Source organism: Diorhabda sublineata, chromosome 5, assembly GCF_026230105.1.
Source record: "Diorhabda sublineata isolate icDioSubl1.1 chromosome 5, icDioSubl1.1, whole genome shotgun sequence".
Lineage (NCBI taxonomy): Eukaryota > Metazoa > Arthropoda > Insecta > Coleoptera > Chrysomelidae > Diorhabda > Diorhabda sublineata.
In genome coordinates, this window is record NC_079478.1 from 37209674 (window position 1) to 37225598 (window position 15925).

At 29.4% G+C, this 15925-nt stretch overlaps 3 protein-coding genes across 5 annotated transcripts in view; 2 read left to right on the forward strand and 1 right to left on the reverse strand.

Moving 5' to 3' along the window:
- The first annotated feature begins 202 nt into the window (after nucleotides 1-202).
- Nucleotides 203-1524, forward strand: LOC130444272 (AH receptor-interacting protein). The gene is made up of 5 exons (XM_056779341.1): nucleotides 203-364; nucleotides 412-597; nucleotides 650-1002; nucleotides 1057-1199; nucleotides 1303-1524. The coding sequence occupies exons 1-5, from the start codon at nucleotides 284-286 to the stop codon at nucleotides 1503-1505; spliced, it is 966 nt and encodes a 321-aa protein (XP_056635319.1). The 5' UTR covers nucleotides 203-283; the 3' UTR covers nucleotides 1506-1524.
- Nucleotides 1525-1639: 115 nt separating this feature from the next.
- LOC130444274 (protein lifeguard 4-like) lies at nucleotides 1640-3665 on the reverse strand. Its single transcript, XM_056779342.1, has one exon. It carries the CDS (start codon nucleotides 3599-3601, stop codon nucleotides 2849-2851), a length of 753 nt encoding a protein of 250 aa, XP_056635320.1. The 5' UTR covers nucleotides 3602-3665; the 3' UTR covers nucleotides 1640-2848.
- Nucleotides 3666-4130: 465 nt separating this feature from the next.
- The window catches only part of LOC130443735 (casein kinase I-like), a 17048-nt gene continuing 5253 nt past the window's right edge, over nucleotides 4131-15925 (forward strand). The window contains exons 1-6 of one of the 3 annotated variants that reach the window (XM_056778510.1): nucleotides 4140-4417; nucleotides 4927-5033; nucleotides 9732-10048; nucleotides 10105-10307; nucleotides 12562-12799; nucleotides 13010-13060. In XM_056778510.1, coding sequence (XP_056634488.1) covers nucleotides 4283-4417; nucleotides 4927-5033; nucleotides 9732-10048; nucleotides 10105-10307; nucleotides 12562-12799; nucleotides 13010-13060 — 1051 coding nt within the window. In that variant the 5' untranslated portion in view covers nucleotides 4140-4282. Of the gene's footprint in view, nucleotides 4418-4926; nucleotides 5034-9731; nucleotides 10049-10104; nucleotides 10308-12561; nucleotides 12800-13009; nucleotides 13266-15925 lie in introns of those variants that run through there. The other 2 variants (XM_056778509.1, XM_056778511.1) reach the window with 2 other exon arrangements.

Genomic DNA, 15925 nt, shown 5'->3' on the forward strand with positions numbered 1-15925 from the left:
AAAGATAGAATTACAACTACATCGAACTTGACAGAAAATTTTTTTAACTATTTGAATGAAAATAACGTAAGGATGTTTGTATTTATGTAAAAAATATTCAAATTACTTATTAATTGTTCTATTTTTACGAATGTACGCCATGAACGCACATAAATCTAATGACAGAACATGATCAGTATTTCTACAGCGAACAAAGCTAAATGACATTTGACAGTGACGTTTATAGTAGCACTGATTAATAATAAATAAAAGATAAAAACAAATTTTCCCAAATTGTTTCCTTATGGCTACAGAAAAAGATCTTATCGTGAAAGAAACACTATACGCTGGAACAAAATCGGTAACATTCAAAGATGGAACAAAGGTTTGTTTATCTATTATATATTAGGATGTATTGATAAAAATTTTCAGATTCATTTCCATTTTCAAGCACGACTGTGCGATAAAGAAAAAACTTTATTAGACGATTCGAAAGGGTTATTAAAAGGAAAACCGTTCGAATTAGTCTTGGGAAAAAAGTTTAAACTCGAAGTTTGGGAAGCTATATTACAAAAAATGGCAGTAAACGAAGTAGCTAAATTCACGGTCGATAAAAGTGTAAGTGTCTGGGTTATTTCGATTGGGATATTATAGGTAACATATATTGTAGTTATGTTTACAATATCCTTTCGTTTCGAAAACGTTAAGAGACATGAATCGACCTCCGGAGGAAAGAAAACATCACGTTTGCGCCATGTCTCTTTCGACAACAGGAATTGGTTACGACGATTTGAATAAATACTTAAAGGATCCCACAGATATGGAATTTATCATAGAAGTGACAAAAGTTGAACAACCAGAGTCGTACGAGAGGGAAACATGGCAAATGGGGGAGGACGAACGTTTAGAATTGATCCCCAAATTAAAAGAACAAGGAAACGAGGAATACAAAAAAAAGAATTATGAAAAAGCGTCGGATTTATATGCTAAAGCTCTGGGTTTACTGGAACAATTAATGTTGAAGTAATTATCGAGGAAATTTTACTTTTTTCGGGGTTTTTAGTGAATAATTTCCAGGGAAAAACCGCACGACGTCGAATGGAACGAAATGGACAAACAAAAAATTCCGATTTTATTAAATTACGCCCAATGTAAACTGAACGAAGGAGACTTTTATTCGGTGATCGAACACTGTACCAATGTATTAAAATCAGATAAAAGTGAGTTTTTTTATCTCGTTAACGTCATTTTTTTAATAGCAGGGTAAAAAAAGTAGTTTTAACATTCATTTTTGTTTTGAGAAAATGTCGATTTTGGTTATAGATAACGTGAAGGCGTATTTTCGACGAGCCAAAGCGAACGTCGGTGCTTGGAATGTCGAGGCGGCGAAAAGGGATTTCGAAAAAGTTATACAACTCGATAAATCTCTAATCCCCATTGTTACCAAAGAATTAAATAACCTCGAAATGCAAGTTAAACAACAAGATAATCAAGATCGAGAGAAATATAGCAAATTATTTCCTTAATAAATAACAATTTTACCTATTTTTTATTATTTAATCACTTCCGTTTTATGTCCACTTTCTTTCTTGCCCTCTTTTGATCCTTCCTTATCCTTTTCTCACCCCTCCTTCGCTCGTTTCTTCTCCGCTTTTCCCGCCACAATTTATATCGCCTTTCCCCTTACTTTTTCTCCCTTTTCTCTGTACTCTTTCTTTTTTCACATCTTTCCTTTAGTCTCTCTCTCATCTTTTCTCCCCTCCACTCTTTTATCAATGATATTTTGAAATTTGAAAAATTCAAAGACTACAGTCTCTCCCTCCCTCTATTCTTCTCCATATCTTTCCCTCGTTTCTTTTTCTCTTCTCTCTCCCTTTTCCTCATATCCCATTTCTTACTCTCTTACTTACACCTTTCTTTCCATCTTCTATTTCTTTCCCTTAACTTCTCCCACTCTTTACGTCTATTTCTTTTCTTTGTCTACCTTTTTCCGTTCTATATTTCCTATTTCTCTCTTTTCTTTTGTCTTCACTGTACGAGTTTTCACTCCATCCTTCTCATCGAAAATATTAAACAACAATCTCTTCTTCTTGCTCTTTCTCGTTCCTCTTTTTTCCTCACCCCTTTTCTCGTCTCTTCCTTTTCTCTTTCAATCTTCTCGTTTTCCTGTCTTTCTCTGTGATTTGTTTTTACAATCAAGAACTGTTTTTTCGTGTAATTTATAAATCCAGTTATAAAAATCGAACCAGAAGTGGATCAATGGAATTACTTGTAAAACCCGAAGTAATAATTTCGCCGAAATAACTTGTTTTTATTATGATTACAAACTATATACGAAAGAATGTCAAAAGTTTCTCTAATATTTTTGAAAAATCAAACATCGAAACTCATTATTTTTTAACCATACCTCGTATACTACTAAAAAATTAATATCTGATTGTTGCATGTTGAGTTGTAGCTCATGCAGATTTTTATATAAAGCGACTCGTTTCATTAAAATTGATTGTAAAAAAGATGTCAATTTTCTTTTTTGGAGACACCGTACCTAATAAATTGAATATTTTCTTATTCATCTAATAGTAGATTAATTATCGTGTTTGTTCAAAATAATCGTGTGATTTAGTTTGAAATTTAAACCCACGAGAAGTACGGATTTTTCTTAAAAATCTAACCTCAAAAATAATTGAAAATTTCGCTCGAAGGACGTTAGGAAGATTTTAGGAACATTACGAATTATATAAACCCAATTTAGTTTATCTAAGTTTATTTTTAGTCAACTGTAAATAAAATTTAAACTTTTCACAACCATAATAACAAATAAAATGCATGCAGATGTAATTTTATTGAATAAATTTGTTCATACAAGATCCTATTGTCTATTCATGGCTTGCAAAATACGTAAAATATATAAAAACAAATTAATGATATCCATATACAAATTAATAGTGGCCAGAATATATTCTTCAGGAGATAAGGTTTTCATAATCATCTGTGTATCGACAATAATAAACAAACAAAATATAAAAGCTCCACCCAAAGATATAACGAGCTCAAATACTGTCGATTGTATTACGAATATTTGCAAAAAACTGCCAAAAATCAAAATACATAAACCTGCAAATAACCCGGAATGTAGAGCAGAATAATCCCGTTTAGTCTGGAAAGTAAACAAAGTCAATCCTGTTAGAACCACCAGAGTTAACAGTAATGCTTGTAAAACAACGAGTTGGGAATAAAAAGTTACTATAACAGCGACTGTGTATGCTTGAACGACTGTAAACGCTGTTAAAAGTATGAAATTAGCAGGCGATTCTTTTCTTTTAAAATGTAGAGGTATGAGTATTGCGATGCTTGCAATTAAAGATAACATCATCATCCAGTTGTTCGTGTGGACGAAATTCCTAATAGGCCGTGTAAACAAACATATGCTGGCTATAATGAACGTCAGTAGAATTTGCATTGAAAGTAAACCATAAACTTTACGAATGAATCCTAACCTGATGGTTTTCGTAGCATTTAAAACGTTATTCCGATAAGCAAAGTCATCTTCTAAACCTTCTTCGTATTCCTTTCCACCGTTTTCAATGTCTTCTTCGATTAATAAAGGTGCTGCTTGCGACATTTTGATTTTTATCACTAATATCAAAATCGATAACAAATTACAATAAAGAAAAGTCACTGTCACTTGTCATATTAAAATAAATAAACAATACAATGTACTTTTCCTTTATATAGTTATCTTTGTTTGATTCGTAAGATACAGTATGTCTTTCTCTATTAATTAACATGATTACTAAACTGCCGAAAACATAGATAAAGTATGATTTTCATTATTAAAATCAAAATTTAATAGAGAAAAATGAAAATTTCAAAAATTTATTCATATATATAATAATCTTTACGTAAATACCGTATATAAACAATTTATTAAATAGAGTATGTGAATCGACCTTTAGTTTCGACATAAATTTTTTAACGATATTAATATTACTAATTTTACACAGAGATTATATGCATAATAGTATATCTACGTATTTAAAAACATGCATAAAAATACATTTTATAATTGTAAATATGTTTTTTTATAATAAATTCAAAATATTATCAAGATAGGTTTAGTGATATTCTTTGGTAGATGTCGCTGATGATGTACAGTTTCTGACGTCATAAAGTCATCGGATGAAAAGAAATATGTCGGCGTGCTGAGAGGAACAAGTGATAGTGTTATTGTAAAAAGTATTGGTTTTCCGTTATTCAAAATTAATTAAACAATATTCTATTAGACTGCTTTAAAATTGTCAAAATGGCTTCACATGGCATAGGGCTCGGTATCGGGAAGCCGGAATACATAGTCGGTGGAAAATATCGTTTAGTTCGTAAAATCGGTAGTGGTTCTTTCGGTGACATATACTTGGGAATAAATATCACAAACGGAGAGGTAAGATTTTCATAATAAAATACGATTAAACATTATTTCGATAGCCGTGTTTTAAAATCCCGATCAGCCCTTTGTTTGTAACATGTTAACGGGTTTGACACAACTGTGTAGCAAATGGCAGCCATATCTTTTTCATTTCTCTATTTACGTCGTCTTTTAGTTTCGTTTTAACTTCAAATCTAATAAATAATAATATGTGAATTCTATATATTTTGTTGCTGAAATTCATTGTTAAATTTATTCCAATGCTGTTCCGTCTTTATTCTGCCATATTTAAAAAGTAGGTTACTTTATAAAAGTATTTCACAATTTGGATGTTGAGTACCTTAAAATACGTTACGATTCGTAATAGGTCTTTGTATTGTTAAATGAATGTAATTTAATTATAATAATAGATGAAATTGATAATTTTCTGTTGAAATTTTTTAAAAATTTACGTTGTTTTTCGACATATATTCAGTTTGAATGAAAAGTTCGAATCTCCGCAATTTTTTTTGATCATCTTGTAGGAAGTAGCTTGTAAACTTGAGGGAATTGGTGCAAGACATCCTCAGCTTTTATATGAAAGTAAACTATATAAAATTCTACATGGTGGCATAGGAATACCACATATCAGGTGAGTAATTATTTTATTTTTACCTATATTTATTTATAAATTTTATATTGTTGAAAAGTATTTATTGTCTATGTCGTTAGACCTTTTCATTTTAAATATATTTTAAATTTACTAATGTTAAGAGAAGCTTCGGTATTCGATTCCTTATAGGTACATGACCTTGATAAAATAGTAGGTGAAAGTTTCGTGAAAATAAGTTTTTAATTTTAATTTTTTCGTATTTATATACACTGGTTTACAAAAATATGATATTTTAATGAAAACATTTTTTTTTCAATGTAACTATGTCAATTTTGCGCAACCTTGGCAGATTTTTTTTACAAGGTTCTTTGTAGGTTTCATTAGACTTTCTATTTTCGCCATTCCAAGATTTCTAATTATCATTTTTAGTTGTGTCATTCAAAAAAATTTATCACGTATATACTTTAATAAAAATAAAGCTCTGAGTGAAAAAAATGACAAATTTCGTTATTCATGAACAATAAAATACCAAAATATAAAAAATTGTTGATTTGATACAAATTTTGAAATGTCTTTTGTTTTGGCGCTAAAAACGATTTCTTTTTTCACGAAATTAACACGTTAACTGCCGATTGCGAAATTAACTTCATTGAAACGATTTTTTTGTGGTTTTTTTGTGATTTCATACGATTAAATCAAATTCTGGAAATTGCCTCGCCAGTTAACGTGTTAAAATGTATTGAAACTGCAGACGAGACGTAATATTCTGAACAAACGTGACAAAATTAACGTGCACAATTGTAGATACCGTAAGTGCGTCGACCTTAAAACGAGTTTTTATTATTTTGATAATATTTTTTACCTTCCCAACCAAAAAAAATAATTTTACAGTTTCAAGCTATGAAATTTATTTAAAAAAAATGTTAAATATATTTTTCTTCATGAAAAACGAAAGTTATAGTCCAGGAAATGTCGGTGTAATTTTTGTTATAGAAAATTAATAGTGTATATATAAAAAAAAATGTTTTCATCGAATTGAAATGTGAAAAAATGTTTATAAAAAGTAAATTATTTTTTGTCTTGCATAGTATACGACGTTCGTATTGAAAATATTGGGTTCAACATCATATTTCTTTGTCAAACTTACTTTTGTACGAAGAAGGTTCAATCAAAATATTTCTGTGCGGGGTCTATTCAATAGAAAAACGACTTTTATATAAAAATTGCGAAATATATCCCAAAAACGACATTTTTTAATACTAATAGGACCTAAAAATTCTCAAAATAATTATCTACGAGGTTTCTTCAATAGAAAAACGACATTTAGATGGAAAATTACGAGAAATATTTCAAAGAAAACATTTTCCAAATCGAATGGTCGAAATAGTTTTGTACGAGGTCTTTTCAATCGAAAAACGATTTTTAAATGAAAAATTGCGAAAATATCCAAAAAAACTAAATGTCTTAATGCTAATAGGAACTAAAAATACTCAAAATATTTCTGTACGAGGTTTATTCAATAGAAAAACGATTTTCAAATGAAAAATTACGAGAAATATTCCAAAGAAAACATTTTCCAATTCGAATGGTCGAAATAGTTTTGTACGAGGTCTCTCTAATAGAAAAACGACTTTTAAATAAAATATTGTGAAAAATATCCAAAAAAACGGAATGTTAATGCTAATAGGAACTAAAAGTGCTCAAAATATTTCTATACGAGGTTTATTCAATAAAAAAACGACATTTAGATGAAAAATTAAGAAAAATATCCAAAAAAAAAACAAAATGTTTTAATGCTAATGGGACCCAAAAATGCCCAAAAAGTTTTCATACGATGTTTATTCAATAGAAAAACGATTTTCAAATGAAAACTTACGAGAAATATTCCAAAGAAAACATTTTCCAATTCGAATGGTCGAAATAGTTTTGTACGAGGTCTCTCCAATAGAAAAACGACTTTTGAATGAAAAATTGCGAAAAATATCCAAAAAAACGAAATGTCTTAATGCTAATAGGAACAAAAATACTCAAAATATTTCTGTACGAGGTTTATTCAATAGAAAAACGATTTTCAAATGAAAACTTACGAGAAATATTCCAAAGAAAACATTTTCCAATTCGAATGGTCGAAATAGTTTTGTACGAGGTCTCTCCAATAGAAAAACGACTTTTGAATGAAAAATTGCGAAAAATATCCAAAAAAACGAAATGTCTTAATGCTAATAGGAACAAAAATACTCAAAATATTTCTGTACGAGGTTTATTCAATAGAAAAACGATTTTCAAATGAAAACTTACGAGAAATATTCCAAAGAAAACATTTTCCAATTCGAATGGTCGAAATAGTTTTGTACGAGGTCTCTCCAATAGAAAAACGACTTTTAAATGAAAAATTGCAAAAAATATCCAAAAAAACGAAATGTCTTAATGCTAATAGGAACTAAAAATACTCAAAATATTTCTGTACGAGGTTTATTCAATAGAAAAACGATTTTCAAATGAAAAATTACGAGAAATATTCCAAAGAAAACATTTTCCAATTCGAATGGTCGAAATAGTTTTGTACGAGGTCTCTCCAATAGAAAAACGACTTTTAAATGAAAAATTGCAAAAAATATCCAAAAAAACGAAATGTCTTAATGCTAATAGGAACTAAAAATACTCAAAATATTTCTGTATGAGGTTTATTCAATAGAAAAACGATTTTCAAATGAAAACTTACGAGAAATATTCCAAAGAAAACATTTTCCAATTCGAATGGTCGAAATAGTTTTGTACGAGGTCTCTCCAATAGAAAAACGACTTTTAAATGAAAAATTGCAAAAAATATCCAAAAAAACGAAATGTCTTAATGCTAATAGGAACTAAAAATACTCAAAATATTTCTGTACGAGGTTTATTCAATAGAAAAACGATTTTCAAATGAAAAATTACGAGAAATATTCCAAAGAAAACATTTTCCAATTCGAATGGTCGAAATAGTTTTGTACGAGGTCTCTCCAATAGAAAAACGACTTTTGAATGAAAAATTGCGAAAAATATCCAAAAAAACGAAATGTCTTAATGCTAATAGGAACTAAAAATACTCAAAATATTTCTGTACGAGGTTTATTCAATAGAAAAACGATTTTCAAATGAAAAATTACGAGAAATATTCCAAAGAAAACATTTTCCAATTCGAATGGTCGAAATAGTTTTGTACGAGGTCTCTCCAATAGAAAAACGACTTTTGAATGAAAAATTGCGAAAAATATCCAAAAAAACGAAATGTCTTAATGCTAATAGGAACTAAAAATACTCAAAATATTTCTGTACGAGGTTTATTCAATAGAAAAACGATTTTCAAATGAAAAATTACGAGAAATATTCCAAAGAAAACATTTTCCAATTCGAATGGTCGAAATAGTTTTGTACGAGGTCTCTCCAATAGAAAAACGACTTTTGAATGAAAAATTGCGAAAAATATCCAAAAAAACGAAATGTCTTAATGCTAATAGGAACTAAAAATACTCAAAATATTTCTGTACGAGGTTTATTCAATAGAAAAACGATTTTCAAATGAAAAATTACGAGAAATATTCCAAAGAAAACATTTTCCAATTCGAATGGTCGAAATAGTTTTGTACGAGGTCTCTCCAATAGAAAAACGACTTTTGAATGAAAAATTGCGAAAAATATCCAAAAAAACGAAATGTCTTAATGCTAATAGGAACTAAAAATACTCAAAATATTTCTGTACGAGGTTTATTCATTAGAAAAACGATTTTCAAATGAAAAATTACGAGAAATATTCCAAAGAAAACATTTTCCAATTCGAATGGTCGAAATAGTTTTGTACGAGGTCTCTCCAATAGAAAAACGACTTTTGATTGAAAAATTGCGAAAAATATCCAAAAAAACGAAATGTCTTAATGCTAATAGGAACTAAAAATACTCAAAATATTTCTGTACGAGGTTTATTCAATAGAAAAACGATTTTCAAATGAAAAATTACGAGAAATATTCCAAAGAAAACATTTTCCAAATCGAATGGTGGAAATAGTTCTGTACGAGGTCTTTTTAATCGAAAAACGACTTTTAAATAAAAAATTGCAAAAATATCCAAAAAAATGAAATGTTTTTATGCTAATGGGACCTAAAAATGCTCAAAACATTTCTGTACGAGGTTTATTCAATAGAAAAACGATTTTCAAATGAAAAATTACGAGAAATATTCCAAAGAAAACATTTTCCAAATCGAATGGTGGAAATAGTTCTGTACGAGGTCTTTTTAATCGAAAAACGACTTTTAAATAAAAAATTGCAAAAATATCCAAAAAAACGAAATGTCTTAATGCTAATAGGAACTAAAAATACTCAAAATATTTCTGTACGAGGTTTATTCAATAGAAAAACGATTTTCAAATGAAAAATTACGAGAAATATTCCAAAGAAAACATTTTCCAAATCGAATGGTGGAAATAGTTCTGTACGAGGTCTTTTTAATCGAAAAACGACTTTTAAATAAAAAATTGCAAAAATATCCAAAAAAATGAAATGTTTTTATGCTAATGGGACCTAAAAATGCTCAAAACATTTCTGTACGAGGTTTATTCAATTGAAAAACGATTTTGAAATGTTTCATTGTTCTCTCTACGTTACAAATACTTTTCGACGACGATTTTCGAAACATCACGCGACCAAAACAATCCAAATTATTACAACAACGTTTTTTTTTTCTGTCCAAAAAAAAAACAGATATTACGGACAAGAGAAGCACCATAATGTTCTCGTTATGGATTTATTGGGACCGTCGTTGGAGGATTTATTCAATTTCTGTTCTCGTCGATTCACCATCAAAACCGTACTCATGTTGGCCGATCAGATGATCGGCCGCGTCGAATTCGTCCATTGTAAATCGTTCATCCACCGCGACATCAAACCCGATAACTTCCTAATGGGCATCGGTCGCCATTGCAACAAACTTTTCATCATCGATTTCGGTTTGGCGAAAAAATTTCGAGATACCCGAACTAGGATGCACATAATTTATCGCGAGGACAAAAATTTGACCGGTGAGATTCGTCGAATTTTTGGTTTTGTTTTTTAATTTGAATGTTTGTCGATTTAGGTACCGCCCGATACGCGTCGATAAACGCGCACCTCGGTATCGAGCAATCACGTCGAGACGATATGGAATCTTTAGGATATGTTCTAATGTATTTCAATAGGGGTTGTTTACCCTGGCAAGGTTTAAAAGCGGCCACGAAAAAACAGAAATACGAAAAAATTAGCGAGAAAAAAATGTCAACGCCCGTCGAAGTACTTTGCAAGGTAAGTGGCAAGATTGATACGCTCTGTATATGTGTACGAATTTATTCATTTTTTATAATAAATATCTTTAGTGTCGATTAAAATTACTCAAATTGTTTTTTTTTTTATTAATTATTATTAATATATTTCGAACGAGTAATTCCCCGACTTTTTTTTCAAAATTAACTTTTTTTAGTTTTATTATGTTTCTAAATTATTATTTTTTTTCTTTAAATTATCTTTGCTTTACAAATAAACCCCCCCAATCGTTTTACACTCGAAATTTATTCCTCCATTTTTTTTTCTGTTTTTTCAATTTTCCTCATTTTTTCCTTCTTCTTTTATGTTTTTTCAAACCAATTTTCCAATTTTTTTATGGATTCCCCCAATTTTTTCCAAAATTTATGTATATTTTTCAAAAATTTTTCCCTTTTCAGTCAAATTTTCCCTTTTTACTAATGCTAAAACGTTTTATTTTTTTTTTCGATTCTATCCCCCCCAATTTTTGGCCCATTCGATCCCTTTGATTTTTTTCAAATTAATTCCTCCAATTATTAAACGATTCGACCCCCCCCCCCAGTTTGTTCCAAATTCATTCCTCTAATTTTTGTTCGATTCGACCCCACAAATTTTTCAAATTAATTCCACCATTTTTTTTTTTTGATAATTGATACTTCCCGTTTTTTATCAAATTTCCTCATTTTTTCCTTTTCTCTTATGGTTTTTCAAACCAATTTCCCCATTGTTTTGATGGATCCCCCCAATTTTTTTCCAAAATGTATGTATATTTTTCAAAAATTTATCCCTTTTCAGTTAAATTTTCCCTTTTTGCTAATGCTAAAACGTTTTTTTTTTTTTTCGATTCGATCCCCCCAACTTTTTGCCAATTTGATTTTTTTCAAATCAATTCCTCCAATATTTTTCCGATTCGACGCCCCAATTCATTTCAGACTAATTCCTCCAATTTTCAAATTTTTCCATATTAATACCTCCATTTTATTTTCGATTCGACCCCCCCCGTTTTTTTTTCAAATTAATTCCTTAGTTTTTTTTTCAATTCAACCCCCCGGTTTTGTCAAATTAATCCCTCCATTTTATTTTCGATTCGACCCCCCCCCCCAGTTTTTTCCCAAATTAATTCCTTAACTTTTTTTCGATTCGACACCCCCCAGTTTTTTCAAATTACTTACCTCATTTTTTTCATAATTTATACTTCCAGTATTTTTCTCAAATTTTTTCCTTTCCTCTTTATTGTTTTTTCCAACCAATTTTCCATTGTTTTGATGGATCCCCCCAATTTTTTTCCAAAATTGATGTATATTTTTGAAAAATTTAGCCCTTTACAGGGAATTGACCCCCCCCCCATTTTTCTGTTTTCTTCAGTGTTGATATGATTTTCCCCCGATTCGATCTTCCAAATTTTTTTCAAATTAATTCCTCCAAATTTTCTCCTTAAATTAATTTTTTTAATATCTGTGATTATTCCTCCATCTTTTGTAATTAATCCTATTTATGTTTTGGTCAAATTACCTAATTTTTTTAATTTAAATATTTTTTTTCCATGGAGCCCCCCAATTTTATTCAGAATTGATGTAAATTTTTGCCTTTAATTTCTTTTAAAATTGATAAAATTTTATATACCATTAAAATGTTGAAATATTTTTTTTGTTCGCATTCAGCCCCCTCAAATTTTTTCGTCCAATTTCTTTATATTTGATCCTTTTAATGTTTGTCCCAAACTTCGACGTTTTTTCGTTATTACAAATCAATTTCTCCAATTCTCTAGATGTCCCCTAGAATTTTTTAAAAATGTTTCTCCTCCAATTCTTTTGAATAATTTTTTCTCCATTTTTTTTGATATTTCCCCATTTTTTATTTTAAATCAATTTCACCATTTTTTCCAGACAAATCCCCTCAAACTTGATATTTGATATTTTTTAATAATTTCAAATTTCTTTTTTCTTCTTCAAATGATCCCCCCATTTTTTTTTAAATTAATCCTCAATTTTCCAAATTTATCCCCCCGATTTTCCCTTTCAATTTTTTTTATATTCGAAACTTATGTCCCCCAATTTTTTTAAATTTTCTAGTTTTTCGCCCCCTTTTTTATAAAATTATTTTTTTTATTTTCGCATAATTTTAATTTAAAAATTTTTTATTCAAATTGATTATTTCCGATTTTCTGCAATTCCTTCCCCCCAATTTTTTTTTTTTTTTTCAACTGATCACCCCCCCCCCCCAATTTTTTGTTTGAACGAAAATAAATTTTCGCCAGGGTTTTCCCGCCGAATTCTCGATGTATCTAAACTATTGCCGCGGATTGCGCTTCGAGGAAGCCCCCGATTACATGTATTTGAGGCAATTGTTTCGAATACTTTTCCGCACCCTCAACCACCAATACGATTACACCTTCGATTGGACAATGCTGAAACAAAAAACGGCCGCGACGGGTAGCAGCGTCGGAGGAGCCTCCACCCAACAACAAGTCACGCAATCCATACCCCAACAACCAGGTAAGTCGACCGGATAAAAAATTTTTTGCAGCATTTCCAATACATTTATTTTTTTGTTTTCAAATATTTTTTTGTTTGTAAATGATATCCCGAAAGCGAATTGGGGTAATGTTTCACGCATCGCCATCGTTTCTTTTTTTATTTCCATCAATCTTAAATAGTGAAAGAAAAAATGAAAATGTTGTCTCTTATATTTCCCCCCTTTTTCAGCGAACCGAGACAAAAAAGACGACGAAAAGACAAAGCAGAGTTCTGCTAAAGGTACAACACAAAAAGCAATACACGCTTCTTCAAATGAAATTTTTAAACTACTTAAAGGTCATTGATTTGGTGTTTTTTTTTTTAGTTTTTTTTTCCTTCATTTAATTTTGTAAGAGTTTTGTATTTTTAACATAAAAATTTTGGTAACACTTTTATTTGTGTTTTGTTGAGCCAATAAAATTATCGACAATTTTACGAAGGAAACTTCGAAATTTTTGCATTTCTAATAAAAAAAAACCGAAATTATTGATAATTTTACGAGGGGAACTTCGAAATTTTTGCATTTCTAATAAAAAAAAACCGAAATTATTGATAGTTTTACGAGGGGAACTTGAAAATTCTTGTCTATTTGATGAAAAAAACCGAAATTATTGATAATTTTACGAGGGGAACTTCGAAATTTTTGCATTTCTAATAAAAAAAACCGAAATTATTGATAGTTTTACGAGGGGAACTTGAAAATTCTTGTCTATTTGATGAAAAAAACCGAAATTATTGATAATTTTACGAGGGGAACTTCGAAATTTTTGCATTTCTAATAAAAAAAAAACCGAAATTATTGATAGTTTTACGAGGGGAACTTGAAAATTCTTGTCTATTTGATGAAAAAAACCGAAATTATTGATAATTTTACGAGGGGAACTTCGAAATTTTTGCATTTCTAATAAAAAAAAACCGAAATTATTGATAGTTTTACGAGGGGAACTTGAAAATTCTTGTCTATTTGATGAAAAAACCGAAATTATTGATAATTTTACGAGGGGAACTTCGAAAATTTTGCATTTCTAATAAAAAAAAAACCGAAATTATTGATAGTTTTACGAGGGGAACTTGAAAATTCTTGTCTATTTGATGAAAAAAACCGAAATTATTGATAATTTTACGAGGGGAACTTCGAAATTTTTGCATTTCTAATAAAAAAAAACCGTAATTATTGATAGTTTTACGAGGGGAACTTGAAAATTCTTGTCTATTTGATGAAAAAAACCGAAATTATTGATAATTTTACGAGGGGAACTTCGAAATTTTTGCATTTCTAATAAAAAAAAACCGAAATTATTGATAGTTTTACGAGGGGAACTTGAAAATTCTTGTCTATTTGATGAAAAAAACCGAAATTATTGATAATTTTACGAGGGGAACTTCGAAATTTTTGCATTTCTAATAAAAAAAACCGAAATTATTGATAGTTTTACGAGGGGAACTTGAAAATTCTTGTCTATTTGATGAAAAAAACCGAAATTATTGATAATTTTACGAGGGGAACTTCGAAAATTTTGCATTTCTAATAAAAAAAAACCGAAATTATTGATAGTTTTACGAGGGGAACTTGAAAATTCTTGTCTATTTGATGAAAAAAACCGAAATTATTGATAATTTTACGAGGGGAACTTCGAAATTTTTGCATTTCTAATAAAAAAAAAACCGTAATTATTGATAGTTTTACGAGGGGAACTTGAAAATTCTTGTCTATTTGATGAAAAAAACCGAAATTATTGATAATTTTACGAGGGGAACTTCGAAATTTTTGCATTTCTAATAAAAAAAAACCGAAATTATTGATAGTTTTACGAGGGGAACTTGAAAATTCTTGTCTATTTGATGAAAAAACCGAAATTATTGATAATTTTACGAGGGGAACTTCGAAATTTTTGCATTTCTAATAAAAAAAACCGAAATTATTGATAGTTTTACGAGGGGAACTTGAAAATTCTTGTCTATTTGATGAAAAAAACCGAAATTATTGATAATTTTACGAGGGGAACTTCGAAATTTTTGCATTTCTAATAAAAAAAAACCGAAATTATTGATAGTTTTACGAGGGGAACTTGAAAATTCTTGTCTATTTGATGAAAAAAACCGAAATTATTGATAATTTTACGAGGGGAACTTCGAAATTTTTGCATTTCTAATAAAAAAAACCGAAATTATTGATAGTTTTACGAGGGGAACTTGAAAATTCTTGTCTATTTGATGAAAAAACCGAAATTATTGATAATTTTACGAGGGGAACTTCGAAATTTTTGCATTTCTAATAAAAAAAAACCGAAATTATTGATAGTTTTACGAGGGGAACTTGAAAATTCTTGTCTATTTGATGAAAAAAACCGAAATTATTGATAATTTTACGAGGGGAACTTCGAAATTTTTGCATTTCTAATAAAAAAAAACCGAAATTATTGATAGTTTTACGAGGGGAACTTGAAAATTCTTGTCTATTTGATGAAAAAACCGAAATTATTGATAATTTTACGAGGGGAACTTCGAATTTTTGCATTTTTAATTAATGGTATGAATTATTCATAGTTTTACGAGGGGAACTTGAAAATTTTCACATTTCTAATAAAAAAAACTTGAATCATCGACAGTTTTACGTAGGGTGCATCAAAACTTTTGCTTTTTTAATTAATAAAAAATTCGAAACTCGAATTATCGACCGTTTTACGAGGGCAACTTTTGTATTTTTAACGAAAAAACTTGAATTATTGACATTTTTACGAGGGGGAATTTCAAAATTTTTGTGTTTTTAATGAAAATATTGGATTTATCGACAGTTTTTTCGTAAAAAAACTTGAAATATTCATCGTTTTACGAGGGGTATTTGTGAAACTGGAACGTTTTTAATAAAAAAAAATGAATGTTGGAGTTTTACGAGGGGATTTAGTAAAATTTGTTTCCAACAATTTTGTAAGATGATGTTCCGTTATTTTTTTTGTTCGGTTCTACGAGGGGACTTTGAGAAATTTTTACATTTTTTTTAAAATTTAATTTTAGACGAAGGAGAATGCGGAAAATTCAAAATTGTTGTTTCAGAAATTGAAATTTCTGCTTTTTTGTCGAATAATCTTCGATAATTGGCAAACA

Bases quoted from the DNA above. Each gene is read 5' to 3' on its own strand.
- LOC130444274 (XM_056779342.1), bottom strand. From the start codon at position 3,601: ATGTCGCAAGCAGCACCTTTATTAATCGAAGAAGACATTGAAAACGGT.
- LOC130444272 (XM_056779341.1), top strand. From the start codon at position 284: ATGGCTACAGAAAAAGATCTTATCGTGAAAGAAACACTATACGCTGGA. The intron at 598-649 runs GTAAGTGTCTGG...CATATATTGTAG, and splicing joins AATTCACGGTCGATAAAAGT to TTATGTTTACAATATCCTTT. The intron at 1,200-1,302 runs GTGAGTTTTTTT...TTTTGGTTATAG, and splicing joins TGTATTAAAATCAGATAAAA to ATAACGTGAAGGCGTATTTT.